At 45.1% G+C, this 21902-nt stretch overlaps 1 protein-coding gene across 2 annotated transcripts in view; it reads right to left on the bottom strand.

Annotated features, from left to right (window-relative positions):
- Positions 1–21902, bottom strand: part of SERPINC1 (serpin family C member 1) — a 46547-nt gene that overhangs the window by 13142 nt on the left and 11503 nt on the right. Inside the window, exon 1 of one of the 2 annotated variants that reach the window (XM_085882279.1) lies at positions 15485–16102. The exons of the other annotated variant lie outside the window; for it this stretch is intronic. Within the exon in view, the coding sequence (XP_085738405.1) occupies positions 15485–15883 (399 nt within the window). The 5' untranslated portion in view covers positions 15884–16102. Of the gene's footprint in view, positions 1–15484; positions 16103–21902 lie in introns of those variants that run through there. 2 annotated transcript variants of the gene reach the window in all.

Below are 21902 nucleotides of genomic sequence, written 5' to 3' on the forward strand. Positions count from 1 at the left end.
ATCCTTCCTCTTCCTCCAAACACGGCGAGTGGAGTTTGAACCAAAAAGCTCTATTTTGGTCTCATCAGACCACATGACCTTCTCCCATTCCTCCTCTGGATCATCCAGATAGTCATTGGCAAACTTCAGACGGGCCTGGACATGCGCTGGCTTGAGCAGAGGGACCTTGCGTGCACTGCAGGATTTTAATCCATGACAGCGTAGTGTGTTACTTATGGTTTTCTTTGATACTGTGGTCCCAGCTCTCTTCAGGTCATTGACCAGGTCCTGCTATGTAGTTCTGGGCTGATCCCTCACCTTTCTCGTGATCATTGAGGCTTCACGAGGTGAAATCTTGCATGGAGCCCCAGACCGAGGGAGATTGACTGTTATCTTGAACTTCTTCCATTTTCTAATAATTGCGCCAACAGTTGTTGCATTCTCACCAAGCTGCTTGCCTATTGTCCTGTCGCCCATCCCAGCCTTGTGCAAGTCTACAATTTTGTCCCTGATGTCCTTAGACAACTCTCTGGTCTTGCCCATTGTGGAGAGGTTGGAGTCTGATTGATTGAGTGTGGACAGCTGTCTTTTATGCAGATAAGAGGTCAAACAGGTGCAGTTAATACAGGTAATGAGTGGAAAATGGGAGGGCTTCTTAAAGACAAAACTAACAAATCTGTGAGAGCCGGAATTCTTCCTGGTTGGTAGGTGATCAAATACTTATTTCATGCAATAAAATGCAAATTAATTATTTAAAAATCATACAATGTGATTTTCAGGATTTTTCTTTTAGATCCTGTCTTTCACAGTTGAATTGTACCTATGATAAAAATTACAGACCTATACGTGCTTTGTAAGTGGGAAAACCTGCAAAATCGGCAGTGTATCAAATACTTGTTCTCCCCACTGTATATATATACGTATATATATATATATATATATATATATATATATATATATATATATATATATATATATATATATATATATATATATATATATATATATATATATATATATATATATATATATATATATATATATATATATATATATATATATATATATATATATATATATATATATATATATATATATATATATATATATATATATATATATATATATATATATATATATATATATATATATATATATATATATATATATATATATATATATATATATATATATATATATATATATATATATATACTGTATGTGTCAGACGCACTTCTTGACTGTTATGGTGAGCATCGCCGCAGATTATGTCTCACACGGTAAAACCGCATAATCCGCAAAGAACTGTCTGTCTGCCACCCAGATGATTGTGCCCACAAATGCAAACCACTCACCAGAAGGCACATGATGCGATCTGCAGGTACATCGAAACATGTGGAGTGTGACAAGCACTCCGCCGATCCCCATTGGACACAGTCCTACACCAAAGCATCACCTCCAATCCGGAGGCCTCAGCCAGGCGACTGTCAAACAGACAAAGATTATTGGGCCTATTGGCTTCATCTCATGGCAGGGATTGGAGGTAATGTTTTGGTGTCGGACTATGTCCAATGGACATCAGGGGAGTGCTCATCACACTCCACATATTTCGATTTACCCGCTGATCGCATGACGTGCCTTCTGGTTGAATCGTTGGCATTAGCAGGAACAATCGTCTGGGTGGCAGACAGATAGTTCTTTGCGAATTATGCAGTTTTACCATGTGAGACATAATCCGCAGTGATTCTCACCATAACTGACAGGAGGTGGGCCTGATGTTCAAATGACGAATGTGGTCATCATCGGTTAGATATTTATCAGTATGCTGTCCTGATGAGGGCAAACAAGCCTGATTCGGGATGTCATGGCATTGAAGTCATTGGGACTCATTCCTATGGAGGGTCCAATTGTATGACCATGTATTCTAGCCCTTCGGGGTTAGGATGTGTGTGTTTGACCATGTGCTTCAGCCTTTGGGCTGAGGGCATGTGTATGCCAATGGGACAGTCTTGTTGGACTGTGTATGTACTTTGGTCATGAGGAACATCCTAAGCTGTTTAAATGTTTTGATTTTTAGCTCGCCTGTTCGAAGAACAGAGCTATAGCGATACCCCCGGCGTGAGCGTCAACGTGAGCGTGAGCGTGAGCATGAAAATGTTAAATTTTTTGTATTACGGAAAAACTCCTCGACGGATTTCGACGAAACTTGGTAGGGGGGGGGTTAGGTATGGTTCAAGGATCATGCCATTAGATTTTGGACTTGGTTCCCCCCCCCTCAAAAAAATTTAGAGAAATTTTTTTTTGCATTCCTACGTTTTAAGTGATTCTCAACCCCCTCCCCCCGCCCCAAAAAAAAAATTTAGAGAAAAAAATTTTTGCAACTTTTTTTTTTCGACAAAATTTAGATTTTTTTTTGCATTTCTACGTTTTAAGTGATTCTCAACCCCCTCCCCCGCCCCAAAAAAAAAATTTAGAGAAAAAAATTTTTGCAACTTTTTTTTTTCGACAAAATTTAGATTTTTTTTTTGCATTTCTACATGTTTTAAGTGATTTCCAACCCCCCCCTCAAAAAATTGTTGGAGAAAAAAAAATTTTTGCAACTTTTTTCATAAAAAATTTCGATTCCTTTTTTTTGCATTTATACATGTTTTAAGTAATTAGGATTTCGACGAAACTTGGTGGGGGGGTTAGGTATGGTCCAAGGATCATGCCATTAGATTTTGGACTTGGTCCCCCCCAAAAAAATGGTTAGAGAAAAAAAAATATTGTTTTTGCATTTCTACATGTTTTAAGTGATTTCCAACCCCCCCCCCAAAAAAAAAATTGTTAGAGAATTATAAAAAATATTAATTATTAGACTCGTCTTTTAAAAACGATAAATGTATAAACAGGCAAGCATTGCGTGGCTTTGACACCAACTCTGGTTTACCTTCTTTTTGGATAAAAAAAAGGCACCTTCAAAAGAGGCAAACAAGTCCAAAATCTGGATAGGCAGCTCCATTTGATGTTTAAATGATGTTGACCATGTAATCTTTGTCTGTTTGACAGAGTCACTGAGGCCTCTGGATTGGAGGTGACGCTTTGGTGTCGGACTCTGTCCAATGGGGATCGGCAGAGTGCTCAACACACTCCACATGTTGGATATATATATATATATATATATATATATATATATATATATATATATATATATATATATATATATATATATATATAGTTACAGGCCTGTCGCCGGGTCACGAGTGACCTCTCTCGGAACCCGCTTCCCGACCTCCAACCCTGAAGCCGCAAGCCACGGATAACTCCACTATCCAACAGGTTGCCGAGCGGTTGCCATTTGAGAAGGCTAAGTCTGGCAGGGTCCTCGCTCCATGACTCACATTACCTTACTGTTGATTGAGCCCTGTCGAGATAGGGACCATGCTCTCAGCCTCCCACCTTTGTCTCGCTATTGTGATACAGCCGAGCGAAACCATAGGTGGGCTGCCAGCTAGACTATGGCAGAGAATGAGTGTGGTACAACTTCCCTTCTATTTATTATATGCAATGTCTAACCAATGATGCTTCCCCCTACACGACTAATTTTGGACTGAATGTGTGTGTGTGTGTGTGTGTGTGTGTGTGTGTGTGTGTGTGTGTGTGTGTGTGTGTGTGTGTGTGTGTGTGTGTGTGTGTGTGTGTGTGTGTGTGTGAGGGAGGGGGGGGGTCCTCGTAAAATCCAATTACCTGATTCTGTTATCTCTGGCGACCACAGACATTAAAAAGTGCAAAGGGGAAGCATCTCAACCCTGACATCATCACAAACACATTTTCTCATTTAACTTTAACCTCCATCTCCAGTGGTTATATTTCCCACATGCTGGTGTTCTATCAAGTTGGGCCTGGCCCTCAAGTTTTCAACCCATGCCTCTGCAGAATATTCGGAGCCTGGTGTTGGCACAGTGGTTAGGGCAGTGGCTTGGGATCCAAAAGGTCCTGAGTTCAAGCCCCGTTGAGCCACTGAATTAATACACCAGGGGGTTGACTCAGCCTGTCATCCTTCCGAGGTCGGCGAAATGAGTACCAGTATACTGGGCCGGTGTATACCCCGGTTAAAATAGGTGTACCATATCCCTGTGTCGTAAGAGGCGACCAGGGTTGCGTCAGGAAGGGCATCCGGCGTAAAACATGTGCCAAATCACTATGCGGATCACACGGATGATCCGCTGTGGCGACCCCTAACGGGAGCAGCTGAAAGAAGAAGAAGAAGAAGAAGCCTCTGCAGAATATCGTGGCTGGGTGGTGTTGCTCTCTCTGAGAGGTCTGTGGAACCTGAGGTCTTTGCATGCTCTCCACTGAGGTATCCCGCACCACCAGTGGTCATCACCCCCAGAGCTACCCGGCTTTATACTGAATCTTGGGAGGGCCCTCCCTCCCTCCCTCCTTGGCTCCCCTCTGTCATGCCATCAGTGGAAGGTGGCGCCTGATCCCCTTCCTGCGCACTCAGGCCCATGCGACAAAAATGTCTTACCCATCTGGGCTCTGTCACCTGCTCGGGTCCAGTGCGCTCCCAGCTCCTGAGTGCCCTATCCTCCAAAACATACTCAAAACGAGCCACACCCCCAGCCTGTCAATTTCACTTATCCACCTTTGCCATCAATATCTTTCTCCACCCAGCACCAAAACCGGAATGGCATCCTGTTCTGAAACAGCTGAATCCCCTCTATCTACCTCATGCTAACATGGGCAGGGATTCCTCTCCACGGGGGGAGGTGGGGTAGGGAGACCCCGCAGCCGAGGTTGCCATGCCAAACTCGTATACTGTGGAACCTGAGGGAGCTACACAGAACCCAGGAGACCCTGCAGCTGCGGTCGCCATGCAAACTTTGGCTGTGGATCCTGCACGAACCTCCATGCCCCCTTCGCAAGCCTTCGCACATGCTGCGTGAACACTACCTGCTGTGCACACCGCCCGTGGTTTCCATGTAGCCCTTCCCTGCACGTCTTGGTGCCCCCATCTTTCCACCAAATGTTTGTGAGAGACAGTACAAATTTACTCTGAATCTTCCACCTCCGTTTATGTAGAGCTCACAGGAGATTCGTCTCTCACCCCAATTTTCCTTCCAGCTCCATCCTTTTCTCCAAGGCTTACTGGAGCTATGAAACATGCTCAAATGGCATCGTTTCCTTTTGGCACTCTGGGCTTTCCACAAAGCCTAGAGGGAGTATGCAAACCCAACTCGAACTAAACTCCAGGGGCCTGCACACATGCATGCTCTCACATGTGATACCCCCTGCTTATCCCTTGGCTCACCCCAAGCCAAGACTATACCCAATAATCCCTGGAGAAGCCGTTCTAAACCTGCCACTGAACAGTCCATCAGTGTTGGCTCCCTCATCTGTGTTCCTCCTTCCTCTTCTCTCTCATTCATTCTGTGTGTCACACATATGTGCCACACATTCCTTTCTCACCACGGATGTGCCCCTGCCTGCCTGAATACCCCCTACTATTCTGGCCTGACCGGGTACCAGTGCTCGCTCTGTGTCCCGCACACCTGCAAATGATGCTGCCAGGCTAGTTTGGCTTGCTTCCAGCTTTTTTCCACCAGCTCAACCTGACCCGTCTCCATTTTTGCCGTCATCTCCATCCCGCCAGCCTATCCTGACCAGTTTTTATTTCTCAGCTCTGCTCCCAAACTTTGAAGCATGGCCATCATGAAAGCATGGCCATAAATTGTTGGTTCATTCTGGCTGTGGCAACGACCCTGATCTGCTACTCCCTGTTGCTGGTTCATTTTAGGGCACTGGGTTGACTGGTGGAGAGTTTCCAGGACTACAGGGTGGTGAAGTCGACACCACCGTGTCCTCCAAGGGTCCTTCTACCTCCATTTCTATCAAAGCATGAAAACACACACCTCTCTAACATGCATCATGTGCTACCAGGCTGTTTGTTTGATTTAATGTGCCAAAAGTTGCCATTTCTCCGAAATCTTGATCACCATCTCGATGCCCTTTGCTTGCTCTCTGAAAGGACTGTTCTGCAAACCCTCACATCTTCTTTCTCAACAAACATCTCAAAGAGATTCAGTCACTCATACTCTTGGGTCTCACTCTCAGCCATGATCTCTCTTGGACAAGCCACATTTCAAAGTTGGCCTCCAAAGCCAGATGCCGACTGGGCACCCTCCATCATGTAAAGTCCTTCCTTGGCACAACTGAGCTCATATCCACCTACATCCTACAAGGTTTTCATCCGCAGCTTGATGGTGTGCTGGGTTGGCTCCCCTGCCTCACATCTTGCTCAGCTTGATGCTGTGGAAACCAAGGCTTTCAAGATCATTGGAATCTTTTGCGATGAAGCCGAGTCTATGGGCCTATCCCTTAGCCATTGCCGACAGGTCGGTGGTCTCTCTATCTTCTTTCGCCTCATTTCTGGTGTTGCACCCTCTGCCCTCTCCCTCCTCTGTCTCCCCCCCCTCCCCTCTCCTTTCTCCTGCTGTTCCATTTGTTATGTTGTGTCCTGATCAGCTCTGTGTCCTAGCTCTTCCACGAGCCTCGACCATGTTAAAAAAAAGAAGTTGAAAGTGTTTGAGTTCCTGGATGCGGCTTTGATTGGTGGGTCCAGCTTCGCCCACCACCAAGTTCGGGTTGATAAAGGAGGGGGGGGGGTTATAATTATTTATTCACTCTTGAGAAAGGTCAGCGGATGTACATTTGTTTTGTGTTTCTGATCGAAACGTTGAGTAATTGTTTGTTCAATTAAATGTATCCAGTGAGTAGATGCTTCCTTATATTTGTAAACCAGAAGCTGCATGCCGAAACTGTCAGTGTATTATTTGCTATGTGTTCGATTAGGAAACATATTTGTCAGGGGAGATAACCCATGCTTTGTAGCATTCTTTGTCTGAAGTTGTTCTGAGGAGTTATTTCTATTTTTACCCTCGCCGAAGGATTCGGAGAGGGTATTGCATTTGGGTCCATTTGTTTGTCTGTCCGTTTGTTTGTCTGCACAGAACTTTCATGTTTTTCTCCACAAATGCTTGGCGGATTGAGACTAAGTTTTCACCATTAGTGCGACTACTCATGTAGAATGCTATAACGATAATTACGACGTCATAGGTCACGTGGTGTGGTGGCCATATTGGAAATTATGACGTCATAATTGTATATGTACAATGCGACATCCAATCAGTATAAGAAAAATTTGAGGTTCATCTAGGGATAAAATGGTTCACAAATTTTTTTGATGATGTCACCGGTCATGTGATTTGGCAGCCATATTGTTTGTTTTTTTAAACCTTCAAAAATCTTCTTCTCTGAAATGGCTGAAAAGATCGAGGTGAAACTTTACACATATGACCACTTATCCATGAGGAACAAAAGTCACACATATGATGTCATATGTCACATGGTTTGGCAGCCATATTGCATTTACCTGAAAACCTAGAAAAATACACCACTCAAAAGAAGTCCTGGTGAGGGTTTGCCATCTCTGATTGCTCTTTTTGTTGTTTTATTCTGTAAACTGGAAGCTGTATGTCGAGAAGCACATGCAGTTGCAGTGTTCACCGATGCGCCCATTGTACGGTGATTGTTTTACCCTTTATCACCTATCGCTGTTACTGCTAAATGTTAAGTGAGTGTTTCACATTTCTTGCTAAATGTTAAGTTAATGTTTCACATTTCTTGCTAAATGTTAAGTTAGTGTTTCATAAATATGAGCAGCTGTTAATGAGGTTGAATGATGCTTTATTATTATTATTTTTTTTTTGGTGCAACAATGTCATCGTACAAATGTAACAGCCTGCGGCCTGCTCGATAAATGTGCATTGTAATGTAACTCTGGGACTATTGATATATGTTGATTTAAACTTCTTTTAGATATATTCAGACTTAAATGCTGATGTCTTTTAATTGTCATGCTTGGGTGTAATCATACAGAAGTGAAGTAAGAATATGTTCACATTGATAGGAACACGCGGTAATGGCGGCTGGCGTAGTTATGGCTCTTGGTTGTGCTCAGATTCCCAGGCTCTTGGCGATGGTACAACGTTGATTAATGACAGGATTAGAGACTGGGTGATGTAAACTAACGATGGACTTGTGATCTTGTAGCAAGTGTGTGTCCGGTGTAAACCTGATATAGTAGGCCTACATTAACACTACACAACGGATATTTGTCTTTATTCGTTTACTAAATGGTTTTAAATGGAAGACAAGCCATAGTATTAGAGGATGAGATATTTAGATTTGCAAACCTGTGATTAGTGACTTGCTGAATAATGTGAGAATGTTATTGTCGTGAAGTCCTTGAGTGAACTGTGTTGATGTTTTCTTTGCTCACTTGCTGTGTATTATCTCCCATAAATGTCTGTATCACATTGTAATGTTACACCAACGTAATAGCATTATCAGATAGCTCATACATGACAGATTGCATCTATTGCCTTTGCTACTTAACTTCCTATTGTCATAACTATCTTGAATAGATACTAATTTTTTGTTACTGAATTGTAACAACCATTTCGAAATGTGTATTTATTTTCTGTGTACTTTGCAGATGGCCATACGTTGAGACTGGCCACTCACAGTTTTCCATTCCGTATTACATAAATACAAACCTGTTTACTTCCTGATGGGTTCTGCATCATTTGATACCCTTTGCCATTGGTTACATAGAGGTTGGAGAACTCAAGATTAATTCATATATAGATACTTCACCGGTTTATATGAACAAGTCGGTAGAATTCTTATGTAGGGATGGGCCCAGACACGCCCTTGGATCAAAACAACATAAATCGTCAAAAAAAATCGACCAAGATAAAACTGATAAAACTATAAATTACCTACCAGTCATCTGCGGAGAATTTCCTATCCCAAAACACTCATGAAACTTTGGGACATCAACAATGAACTAGAAAAAAAGAGAGACCCAAAAGTGCCTGTTTGTCATTCTTCTTCTTTTCTAACAGCCTAACTCAAAATTGGTTTAAGCTACGAGCTCGGTTTAAACACCAATGTACTGCATTTTATAGTGGGAAGAAGCAAACTGATCAAAAGTTTAATAGCTTGCAAGGATTCCACAAAAAGTAAGCAAAACTGCATTCCTTTGCAAAGTAATAGGAAGGAATCAGAGGGGTGGGCAGGACTATGACTGTCAATCAGCCTGATGGAGACGGAGCCAGTAGACATATTTTGCACAAGGGACAATCAGATCTTGATGGGTATAGTTAATGGTGACATATTATCAGGGTTGTGTGTTTATAAAGTACATATTATGAAAACATGTAGTGTTAAGAATGAGAATATATCTGTCTATAAGGTATGTACGAATAATATACATGCATGAACTATTAGGGATGCGTGATGGTTGTACCCCGCCCCCCCCAGCAGAAGTTGGGGGCCAAATATTAATCCCATTCTTCCCTGCTGCCTGGATTCATCAGGGAAGCATGGTCACAATCATAGCACCAATCTATCTCCAGGAACCGGCCCATTCCCTGAACCCACTCCTCTTCCTCTCCCCCTACCTCCACGCCGCCACCCCACAGCCACCACAACATCTTGGAGGAATCTCTGGTTCGCTCCTGGGAGTTTGACTGTCTGTCTCTGTGCCACTGCCCTGTTCGTGTAGAGCAGGCACGGGGCCAATCGACAGCAGCAACACACACATATTTCTATAAAGGACGTAATATCTAGATTCTAGAATGTTAAATCGTCCATAAAGTATGTACAATCCCATTACAATGTGAGCATGTCGATAAAGTTTGTACTACATTTGTAAATCAGTAATAGAACATAGTTAACTTAACTTGGGTACTCGGTAGAGTTCGTACCTCCGCCACGCAATGCCTGATCCACGACAACATATCTGGCCCGATACATTTTTGAGATATCATGCTATTTATCGTTTTTAGACCTATCTATCAATGGTGAAGAATCACTTTAAAAATTAAATAATTATCGTATCCGGATCTTCACCAAAATCGAATCAGTATGTCCTCGTCACACACCCGAGCTCTCCACAAAATTTCATCCGAATTCGTCCACAAATTTTTGACATATTTTGTTCACAAACAAACAGACATGAACAGACAGACATAGCCTCCTTCCACCTTCGTGGCGGAGGTAATAAGGGCGTTCTTGTCACATACTCGAGGCAAAACAATTTAGAACTATTAATTACCATTATATCAATTAAGTCACTTAATTAACTTCAGCAAAGATTGAACTCATCTTCAAATTCCACTCCTGCCCCCATATCATTCCACCTGGAAGGGACGGTGAGGGTGGGGAACTGCTCGTATTTAATCCAACACAAATCCTCAGAATAAAAAAAACATTCCATGCAACAACATTGAAATTATCCAACATGTAAGCACATTTATAAAATAAAAAAACATTCCATGCAACAACATTGAAATTATCCAACATGTAAGCACATTTATAACTAGAGGGGGAGCACTCGGGAGAGTGCAAAACCTCCGCCGCCAATACTGCTGGGTCACTTAAGTGAACCTGATATCCTATTCATTGTCGGTCAAAACGGATCAGACTCTACTGAACCAAGATTGAATAAACTAAACTAGATCGACGCGCATGGAGAAATGCCAAAAAAAAAATAAAAAAATCGAAATTTTTTTGAAAAAAAAGTTGCAAAATTTTTTTTTTTCTTTAACAACTTTTTTGGGGGGGTTGGAAATCACTTAAAACATGTAGAAATGCAAAAAAAAAAAATCGAAATTTTTTTTGAAAAAAACGTTGCAAAATGTTTTTTTTTCTCCAACAATTTTTTTTTTTTTGGTTGGAAATCACTTAAAACATGTAGAAATGCAAAAACAAAAATTCAAGTATTTTTTCAAAATGGCCGCCATAGCGGCCATATTGGACTTTGGACCAAGTCCAAAATCTAATGGCATGATCCTTGGACCATACCTAATCCCCCCACCAAGTTTCGTCGAAATCCGTCCAGGAGTTTTTCCGTAATACTGTTCACAAACAAACAAACAAACAAACAGACAAACAGGGGTGAAAACAGTAACCTCCATCCATCTTCGATGGCGGAGGTTAAAAATAAAAAAATTAAAAAGTAAGGAAACAAGCAATAAAAACTTCTTTTTTTGTAATGTAAAAGGATGTAGGAATGTTACTCCAAAAAGTACGTAAACAAGGTGGGGATGGTCACAAGAAATGATCATGTGAAACCATACCCACATCTTTCTTTGAATAAGAGTTGTTCCTCGAAGACAAAGTTATACTGAACGTACGCGCGCGCACGCACGCACGCACTCACACACACAGTTCGTGTATTCTTTTATTGTATATGTCACTCTGAAGCTCTGCCAGTCCAGAGCAGAGCTTGCGTGGTCTGACTTCACCCACAATTGTAACTTGAATATGCCTCAGGCTTTAGGCCTCGGGCCTTCGACTTCAGGCCTTTGGTGTATATTTGAAGACAGAACAACACGTCTCCATCATGAAAGAAAGGTATGTTTTGAGGAAGAAAGGTACGTTTTGATTGTAATCCATGCAGAGGAAATGGGGTAATGCATGTTATTTTCAGGAATGATCGAGGCAATTGTCTATTGCTAATACACCACCCACATATAGATTTCATACACTCAAGAGGACTAAGAAAGGTACATTTTGGTTACAACCCATGCAGACAAAATAAAATAATCATCTATTCTAATAAATGTGTGTGTGTGTGTGTGTGTGTGTGTGTGTGTGTGTGTGTGTGTGTGTGTGTGTGTGTGTGTGTGTGTGTGTGTGTGTGTGTGTGTGTGTGTGTGTGTGTTTGTTTTGTTCATGAAGCATAACATTCTCACTGCTAACTCCCCTATCCGCACCCGTCTCTCTCTTGTCCCATTATTGCTCTACCCCCTCCCAATACAGTGCAGCACCATCCTCCCACCCTCTCTCACTCTCACTCTCATCTTGTCTCTGTGTCTCTCTGTCTCTCTGTCTCTCTGTCTCTCTGTCTCCATACGTGTCTGAATGGTGGTTATGTCCAGGTAGTGTTTGTTTCTAGACATGTCCGGGCAGTGTTTGTCTCTGGAAGGTTCTGGAAAAAAAATGGAAGGTTGTTGTATGTAATTTCTGTTTTCAGTCGAATTTTTAAGGCAGAATAGTGTGCAAATGCAGGATTTATAAACAAGTTACTGTATTTTCACAAGTGCATGGATATGTATTCACATATTATGTGAAGTTAATCAATTGTTTACATGACATCATTTCTAGATCTGCTGAATTGCCAGTACCCACTTTGGAAAACTCAAGATGTCTAAATGTCATGTATGTCTGTCTATGCCCATGAGAATGGGGAAAAGAGAAAAGGGGGAATGGAGAACAGAGCGTTGGGTTTGGGGGTGGTGAAGGGGGCTGAGGACTTTGGGTGGGGAGTGGGTTTGAAGATTTGGTATTGGGGGGATGGGTTGGGAAGGGGTGGGGGTTGAGGACTTAGGGTTGGGGTGGGGAAGATTTGAGGGTTGGGGGGCTTACAGAATGAGCTGGATTTGCATGTGAGGAGAGCACGTGAGCTCATTTGACAAGCACCCTCAGCAATCGATCTTGTTCTTGGGAACTTGTGAGAAGATACTTTCCTCTTCGGCATGACTGTGAGGCAGGACAAAGTGTACATGCTGAACTACTGTTAACTGAAGGTCAAATCGTGGCTTCCCGTCTGCCCTTCTCATCAACGATACAAGCCTGCTGTTGGCTCAACGGCTAAGGTACCTGGTTGAAGATCTTAGGGTCTTGAGTTTGAGCCCCTGGTGTACTCATTGAAATAACATCAGGTGGGTTGACTCGGCCTGCCACACTTCCAAGGTCGGCAAAATGAGTACAAGCTTCCTGGTAACAGGGGGCACTGCATCAACGGCACAACCGGGCTTCCAGAAGAATGATGCAACCAACAGGCACAGGCTGCATTCGAAACAACATAAACGATATCTCACGCCGCAAATTACCATTCCAAACTGAAACGGTAATAAATATCAATGAAATGGGATATTACCCTCCAACCACTGAAATAGGATGGGATACTGCACTGGACTCAAACCTGGAGCTATCTCTGCAGGTCTTTGTCTTCAGATGGAGTCATGTGTCCGATTAATTAGTTTTTATTCCGGTTTGAATTTTGTAATTCGTGGACACTTTGTATGGATGAAAACAATCCGAGTCGAATCAAATCCTGCACTTTAAAACACTCAAACGTTCTGATAAACATTCACCACCAAGGACGTGGAGGAGTGAATCGGAAAGCTCGGATCGATTGATTCGTGGTGATGGCAATATGGTCAACCTGATCGGAAGGGACGTGATCCTGTGCGCAGCATCCTGGAGGACGACGACGTGGCCTTCGGTCAGGGACAGCTCATGACGCCACAAACCAACAGACAAGCACTTTGAATGATACCTTCCATGTCGACTGCAGGTTGCTACAGGTCGAACAGTGTGTGCAGCAATGAAAGTGAATCATTCGGTTTTTTAAAAAAATTGATGGAACTTTTCATCCAGTGTGGGATTTGACCCCATTTAAAGGGGTAAAATGCGGGTCACTTGCCATGTATGTAATTAATAGGGTGTGAGGACTGAGAAATGAACACCGGCAGCACGTCCATGTTTTGTTGAGACCCTCTGAGACCCTCTCACCCATCCATCCATCCCAAGCAAATTCCCCCAACACAGGAACTTCAACCCCCCCCCCCCAATGGGAGCTGTTCGATATTCCGTACACACCTGTTTCGTACCTTGTCATACAGGGGAGATTTTTTTTTTTCATTAACCTCCGCCATCGAAGATGGACGGTGGTTACTGTTTTAACCCCTGTCTGTTTGTTTGTTTGTTTGTTTGTTTGTTTGTTTGTGAACAGTATTACGGAAAAACTCCTCGACGGATTTCGACGAAACTTGGTGGGGGGGGTAGGTCTGGTCCAAGGATCATGCCATTAGATTTTGGACTTAGTCCAAAGTCCAATATGGCCGCTATGGCCATTTTGAAAAAATATTTGATTTTTTTTTTGTTTGCATTTTTACATGTTTTAAGTGATTTCCAACCCCCAAAAAAAAATTGTTAGAGAAAAAAAAACTTTTTAACAAAATTGATTTTTTTAATTTTTTTTTGCATTTCTACATGTTATAAGTGATTTCCAACAAAAAACATGCCAAAATTATAATTGCGGCTGATTTTGGAACTTCAGGTGTATATACCCACGTAAAATCAATTTCTGTCTCAGGAATCTAGTTATGACGAATTAACTGAGTCTGTAAAAGTTAAAAGTAAAAGGGAAAGTTGCAAACTATAACTCTGTGAGCACTGTTGACGTCAAATTGAATGAATAGGATATCAGGTTCACTTGAGTGACCTAACAGTATTGGCGGCGGAGGTTTTGCACTCCACCGAGTGCTCCCCCTCTAGTTAATTTAATGAGTTTACTTAGATTAATATGGTACATGTCATTTACAAACACCCAAAGTGTGATTTTTATGATATTTTTAGATCCTCCTGGAGGATCTCTAAGTCTTACTCACGTTGTTGTTCTTCATCTTCTTCTTGTGGACTTTTTTGTTTCACAGCCTACAGTTTTCATCGAAACTTCCTGAAACTTGGCATGTATATGTAAAAATTCCCTGCGCAGACAGTAACTATCTCCGATTTTGAAAATTCCTCCTAGAAAAAAGGTTATGATGTCAAAATATCTCCGCTAATGGAAATCGCCGAAAAAATTATCTCCGAAACTAGGCAAGCCTTTTGAATTTTGTTTGCGGGAATCGAACAGGGCATTAGCAGAGATGAATTAGCGCACATATGATACATCACTATGACGTCATATCAATTTTTATGACGTCATTCCTATTTTTTGACATTTTTTGTTTCACAACCCAGAGTTTTCATCGGATCTTCATGAAACTTGCCATGTATATACAGAAAGCCCACGCGCAGGCAGTAACTTGTATAATATTGGTAAACGCATCTCCGATTTTGGAAATTCTTCCGAGAAAAAAAGTAGACGTCATAATATCGCTGCTAATGGAAATCGCCTATACCATTATCTCCGAAACTAGGCAAGCCGTTTGAATTTTGTTTGCGGGAATCAAGCCGGGCATTAGCACAGATAATTTATCGCAAACCTGATACATCACAATGACGTCATATTCGTTTTTATGACGTCATCATTAAGAGGACGAGGATCTTAGCTCATTCGAGCTTGTTTTTCCCAAACCCTTTAACACGTTCACCTGAAACTTGGTACACACCTTTATTATGATAAGTTACAGAACACGTTCGAGTTTCAGGACGTTTCATCAATTTTTTTTCACAGATTATACCCTTTTTGGAGTTCCAAAAGATCACATCGGTCGGGCACACGGAGATTGCAAAGCAATCTTCGCTCTTGTAATATAGTCGTGGGTCGAGCATCATGGATGAGCGATGCCTAATAGTGCTCGGTCTCGGTGCTTTAAGCTAAGATTACCCAAAGCGATCGGTCTCAGCTCACACATCGGAATCGGTGCACCGGACACACCTGCATGATCTGGCGCAGGGTGTCCCCACAGGCGCCCAGCTTGGTCATGGCGAACGATGTCGAGATACTGAGCGGGGACAGGAACACGTTCGCTTCTGGACCACGATGAGACACCAAGCTCCGGTACAGCTTGAAGGAGAACGCGGCGTTCGCCCGGGACAGCTCAGCCACCCGAGGGTTCGTGCGGTCCGGCGGGGTCTCGGGTACGTCGTCCGGGGTCCGGGTGTCCTGCTTGCGGGTGTCGGACATGCGATAACTGCAGAAGCCGTGATCATCTCGATTGATGGCCGCCCCACTGGACCCTTCCGACGATCGCAGGTGGTCTACGTCGTCGCTCGTCGGATGCTCCGCACGTGTGTGGATCGCGAGCAGCCCCACGATCAGAGCGACGACTCGCATGGTGTCCGCTCGGCTTGTCCTTCTGTCCACCGTTATATGAACAAAATATACCCACTCCCCTTCCGTACCTGTCCCTCGCGGTCTCTCTGTCCCCCAACTCCCAGGTATGTTTCTCGGGCCAAGTCTAACTCGGACACTGTGTCTATCTGGGTTGTTGTCTGCCTCACTCGGTCCCTGTGTCTGGTTCCTGAGAGTGATATGTCTGACGCGCCCCTTTGCTCTGGAGAAGGTCGAGGGGATTGGAGAGGACACTAAGGGGCGGGGCTAATGTTGCTGGTGGAGGGCAAGGGGTAGGGGGTGGGGGAGGATCATGAATGGGAGGTTATGGACAATGACATGGACATTACACGGTTGGTTTTATGCATCTGTCTGCAGCGTTGTTCACTGCGTGGGACGTTGTTTATCTCACGTCCATGTATTCTCAGCTCTCAGTGGACCGTGTGGTTCTTTGTTGAGCCTCGACCCCTGCATGACCTTTCGCGAGGAAAAATATTTTATTACATTTGGTCACAAAGTGTTCCCTGCAAACTATGAAGGCTTTTTGCCAACAAGATGGTCTTCAAGGAATATTAGTGTCATTTGAAACCCTGGCTTATAATATTGGTAAACGCATGACACATCTACATCCCGTGCACCAGGTGTGTGTGTGTGTGTGTGTGTGTGTGTGTGTGTGTGTGTGTGTGTGTGTGTGTGTGTGTGTGTGTGTGTGTGTAGATACATATATATATATATATATATATATATATATATATACATATATATATATTGTTACGGTTCAATGAACCATATGCATTCAAACATACAGGTGCCCCAAAGTTAGTTATGCCGTTAAGTATATGTGCAGACACAACCCCTCCTCGTGTTTAGTGGGAAATCGAAGGGGTGCGTTGCGATGTTTTTGTAGTTAGGTTAATATATCATTTTATTTCCCCTCTTATGGAACCACGGTACCTTCCTTGCACTTGCAGCCCTCGGTTCGCTGGCCACAGCGTACCACTGTCCACCGCTGTCTACAGAAACTCATTTTTCCGAGGCAAAATCTCCACGTTCACTGTTCCAGTTCCTTCTCGGCTTCCCCAAACGTACGCAGTGTGGCTGCACCGTCATTCACCTTCCCCAAACATGCGTTGGGTGGGTGAGCCTCGCTGGTGCTTGGCCGAGGCCCCGCCTAGAAAGGGCGGACCCATGGAAGCCCCATCCAATCAGGGTGGACAATGACGTCAGTTTTGACAAAGGCCCCGCCCTGCTGAGGGATGTCGATGGACTACGAAGGGACCCTCAGAGGCGCGCTTTTGTGGGAGTTCAGTCAAAAGGCTCAGTTCAGTTCTGCATCCGCTGGGGCGTTCATTAGAGTTTTGCTGGAATCTTGAGTTCGGTGTACAAGGAGGATTGACAGACTTTGAGAGCTTTCTGACGAGTCTGTGGGTGGTGGTGCATGGCTGTTCTTCGTTGGTGGAGCAATCCGTCTGGTCCATTCCGATAACGACCGAGGACACCCGACCTCGACCGGGTCTCCCGCTGGGTCCTGTCCGCGACCCTGATCCCCACCCGAGGACTCCGCTCGGGTTCCTCCGCGGACACGAGCCCCAAGCGTGTGACTGCGGACCGAGCTGCACGACCATTGGCAGGTGCCGCACCACAGAGGACCCCCTCCCTCCAACGTGCAGGTACCCAGCCGAGCCGCGACCCCAGCTCGTCTCTCTCCCTGGCTGCGAGGTTCCTTGGAATTCACCTGGGTTTTATTTTCGTCTGTGTGTGTGGCGCCGTCTGCTAAGTACAACTGCATAAGTGTTTTTGATCATTGTAAATCTCCTGTATATCTGCGATAAGCTTGCTCTGCATCCTTCTTGCTGTAAATAAAACAATTGCAGAAATGTTCCCAGTTCGTTTCCGTCTTTTCTTTCATTGCTCCAGCGTGGTTCGGATCTGAGTTTTAGCCGGGTCTTTGTTCCCGTTAATCTGCTCATCCTAGCCGGCACGGTTTTGGCAGTTCTGCTAGACTGCACCCAAACCGGAGTTGGTAGTCGGTTGTTGGAACTCTACCACAGTCGGTAGAGTGACCGGTTTGAGCAAGACCTGCCGAGGGCGTGGTTCCCCAGTAGACAACACCATGTGGTTAATTTGGTAAATTGGTTCTAGACAAAAAGACCCTATGCAATGCGGTGTAGATATTGGCGTCCACGGTCGGTTAAGCAACCCACCGCCTCACGGAGTTATCCAGAGCGACGGCCTACAATTCCGGGGAGTCTTGTGGGAGACGATGTAACCTCCCCCACCAAGTGGTCGTTCTCGCCACTGGGTCCCCGGCCCGCGACAGTTTGGTGTCAGGAGTGGGATACGGACCCCCTCCCCCTCCAGAGGGAAATTTACAGGATTCGGACCAGGGGTGTGCTTGGCAACCCCCTCCCCCCCCTTTTCCCTCCGAAATTAAGAGCAGGATCCAAATTTTAGTGATTCTCGGTACAGACCATAGCGGACCAAGACGAACTGGTACATGTGAGGTCTGAATTAATGTTAGAATAATCTGTGGCTCAGGGCAACACTGGCCAGGAAGACCTTTCCCTGTGACCAGACTCAGAGGTAGCATTGGGGGCGACAGCGGCGGTACATGAGCACCCACTTCATCAAATTTCCCCCACGGAGGACCGAACGATCCCTAACGGATCCGCACCCGATCGTGCCGGATCGGCTCCACCAGAGCCATTGGACATGAGCCGGATTATGGAGGGAATGAAACAATTAATGGAAAACATGGGAATCAATTTACAAAACCAAACGAATGCGAATATGCAAAAAATGGAAGAACACATAAATGCAAATATGCAAACACTGAGAGGTGAAATGCAAAGCATGGGAATGAGTTCACAAAACCAACAGAGGAGTGACATGCAAACGCTGAAGGCGGGTCAGGAGGAAATAATGGCGGAGCTGTAACGTCGAATTAAGAGAAACGACCGGGTCGAGGAGGAGTATGGAGGCTGTTTGGACCGCGATGACGATGGGCAAGGTCGAGGTGACGAGTGACGCCACGATAATTAAGGGAGAAACCTGTAAACTTGGACAGGGGATGACGGAATTAACAGAGACACAAAGTGAGATAGAACAGGTAAAGGATGAATTGTACGAAATTAAAGAGGAGCACACACATAGAACTGGTAGGGGACATTGGGGTTGAGCTTGTGGAATGTATTTGGACCCAGTGTGAGGATCAGATTAACCTCCCACAGGAACAAGGGGAGACGGTATGCTTCCTCGAGGCAGGCCGTGACGAGGTGAGTCTGGTAAGGCCGTGACGAGGTGAGTCTGGTAAGGCCGTGACGAGGTGGAGCCGTTGCATGATGCGAAAGGGTACATGCCGAGCTTGGGGGGTATAGAAACCCCGGGATGTCTTGTATTAACCCAAGCATCCAGTGTGATTGTCCCAGAGCATGTCGGAACGTGCGAGTGGTGCAAACGACGTGGCATGTGCGAGTGCACGTGAGGAAATGGGACACGGACCGACCCAGACGGGAGATGTGGGTCGTGTAACGGACAGTTATTTCGGAAACTGTGCCGGCTCTGCGGGGGGGGGCAGGGGGAGGGCTGCGTGTGAGCCCCATTCCATATTTGGCAAACCGCCCAACCACGGACGATTGCATTATGGGAAGCCAGCGTTGAAACGTCCCGTGATTGGTACGAGACCAGCACGCGGACGGCTAAAATGGAGGCGAATTGAATTGTTTGAATTTGGAAAGCACGAATCCCCATGCGAGCACGTGTACGGAGGCCAACGTGCTGTGCACAGCGAGTGCAATTCGCGGAACGTGTACCGACGACGCCGCCGGGCTCGTGTGCGAGTGACGTCGACAGGGATCGCGCAGCACGAAGGCCAGGTGAGAAACGCACGGCTCACATGGTGGATGGCTCGGAAGTGGACGTGTAATGCGATCGACGGGGCGACGTTACGCTTCCAATTATCGCCCGAACGGAAGAGACGAGCAAATTGCAAACTGCCGCGATGGCAACGCAAGGCCTACCGAGCCTTTGCTCGAGTACCCGATCCCCGGCCAGGATGTAGCGAACATCCTCGTCGTAGGCAAAGGAGCACTAGTTAGTGGAAGGGTTTAGCGTTATTTAGACCGGCCTCATGGGGCATGAGCAGTTCTCCATGGGGCCCGGTGGGACGAGTTAGTGGGAATTTAGTTTAGAATTTAGAATGGATGGGAGACATAGACGGACATGGTACGTGTAGTGGGGATGGAGATTAGCTACGTATAGTTAAATGGAATGTGCACTCGTATAAGGGATGACGGGGAGCACGAGTTAGTTCGGGGAACATAGCGAGTAGAACGTCAGTGTTGGAGTGAATTCAAAAGAAACATAATGAGTGAATGTGGGTCAGCGGGCCTGAGTGTGAGTGGAGTGAATGTGGAATGCATGGTGCGAATGAATGATTGGGGGGAGGAGTGAATCCCACCCAAGGGAACCCGGGGTTAGTGTAACGTTAGTTAGCGGGTTAGCTAGATTAATCAAACGGATGTCATTCTGGTTGTTAGTGTGAACGAAGGCACGAAATAATTTTGTAGGGTGCAGGAGTCTATTGACCAGATGGGAGCGTGGCTGGTGAAATTTGCGCACTGAGTAGAGCCCCCCCCCCCCGGGCACCGGAGTTAGTGTAATGGGCATGGGCAGCCCATGGAAACGGGACCCGGAGCACCAACATGCCACGTGGGTATCGAATGGGACACTGCCAGGGGCATTCCCCACGTTCATATTTAGTAGGTAGGCTCGGAGACAGCCTCAGCGACCCAGGGGTGCCGTAGTTCGAGTTCGGCAGATGGGTATCCTGCCAATGGTGCCACGCTGCCCAGCCACGAAATTGTGCAAGAGCACGAGAGCAAATTTGCGGGCCAGGCCCAAATTAATAATGAACACCAACACAGGCGACAGGAATCATGGTTGCTAAAACCAATAGTTTAAAGAGGCAGGCGTGTTGTAAAGCCCCAGGGATAGATTAACGTTTAATAAATGCTAGGATAGATAGGAAACGTGTACCCCTTTGCACCATCATCTATCCCTTCGCTGTCCGTAGGCCACTGGACTCATCTTAGGAAATTGCTGAAATCTCAGAGAGCTGTTTTGAGGCTGCATTGGGCCTCGAGACAGATATACTCGTCTCTTCCTCAATCCCCTCAAAAAAGATCTTAGGGATTGGGGATAAACGGTCAGGACAGGTTAGCCGAACAAAGACTATAAAGGGGCTAGGGACACACGTAATTATAAAAAAAAATTAAAAATAATAATAAAAAATAGTCTAAATTTCGTTGTTTCTTTTTTGTTGTTGCAAGCTAATGGGGTTCTAATGCAAGCTAATGGGGGGGGGGGGGTATGGACAAAGACAGGCATAGGCGATAGGTTGGGGGGAGACCGCAGGGTAGGTCCGAGCCCTTTTTCAGACCGGCTGGTGCCCCCGCACCCCCTCCACAACCTCACGAGACCAGACCGAGGCCGGCCAGCTTCGTGTGCCAATCTCCTCTTGTACTGCATCTTGCCTGGTCTGCGTTTGCCATGCCATGCTTTGCCTGCCTTTGCCTTGCCTCCATACCTGCCCATGCCTTTGTTTGCATTGTCATTCTCTCACCATGTGCTCCAGGACCATCTCTGAAAGTGTTTTACAAGGACTGCCCTGCAGGCAGCCACATTACCGGGGACTGCATTTGAGCAGCCTGGAGATCTTGTTGCATAAAGGCCAGTTCAAATGGCCTGTGAGATGGCTTATGGCCTGCCGTGTTAGGGTGAGTTGCCTCCAGCAGCCAAAAAAAAAGAAAAGAAAAAAAAGAAGAAGAATTCAATGACAATCAAGGGACCTTTGAAGGCCCTAAAGACATCTGACCATCAATACCTGCTGTGCACTCACCCACAAATGTTAACTTTGCTGTGTTTTCTCTCCTCAAACCACAGGTCCTGAGCCATGGGTAGTGTAAATATTAGGAATGTACATGATTTTAACCCACCTATTGTTTGTTTAGTGCCGGCAATG

This window comes from Eptatretus burgeri, chromosome 5, assembly GCF_056783735.1.
Source record: "Eptatretus burgeri isolate ZD-2024b chromosome 5, Ebu_testis_v1, whole genome shotgun sequence".
In the NCBI taxonomy this organism is placed as follows: Eukaryota; Metazoa; Chordata; class Myxini; order Myxiniformes; family Myxinidae; genus Eptatretus; species Eptatretus burgeri.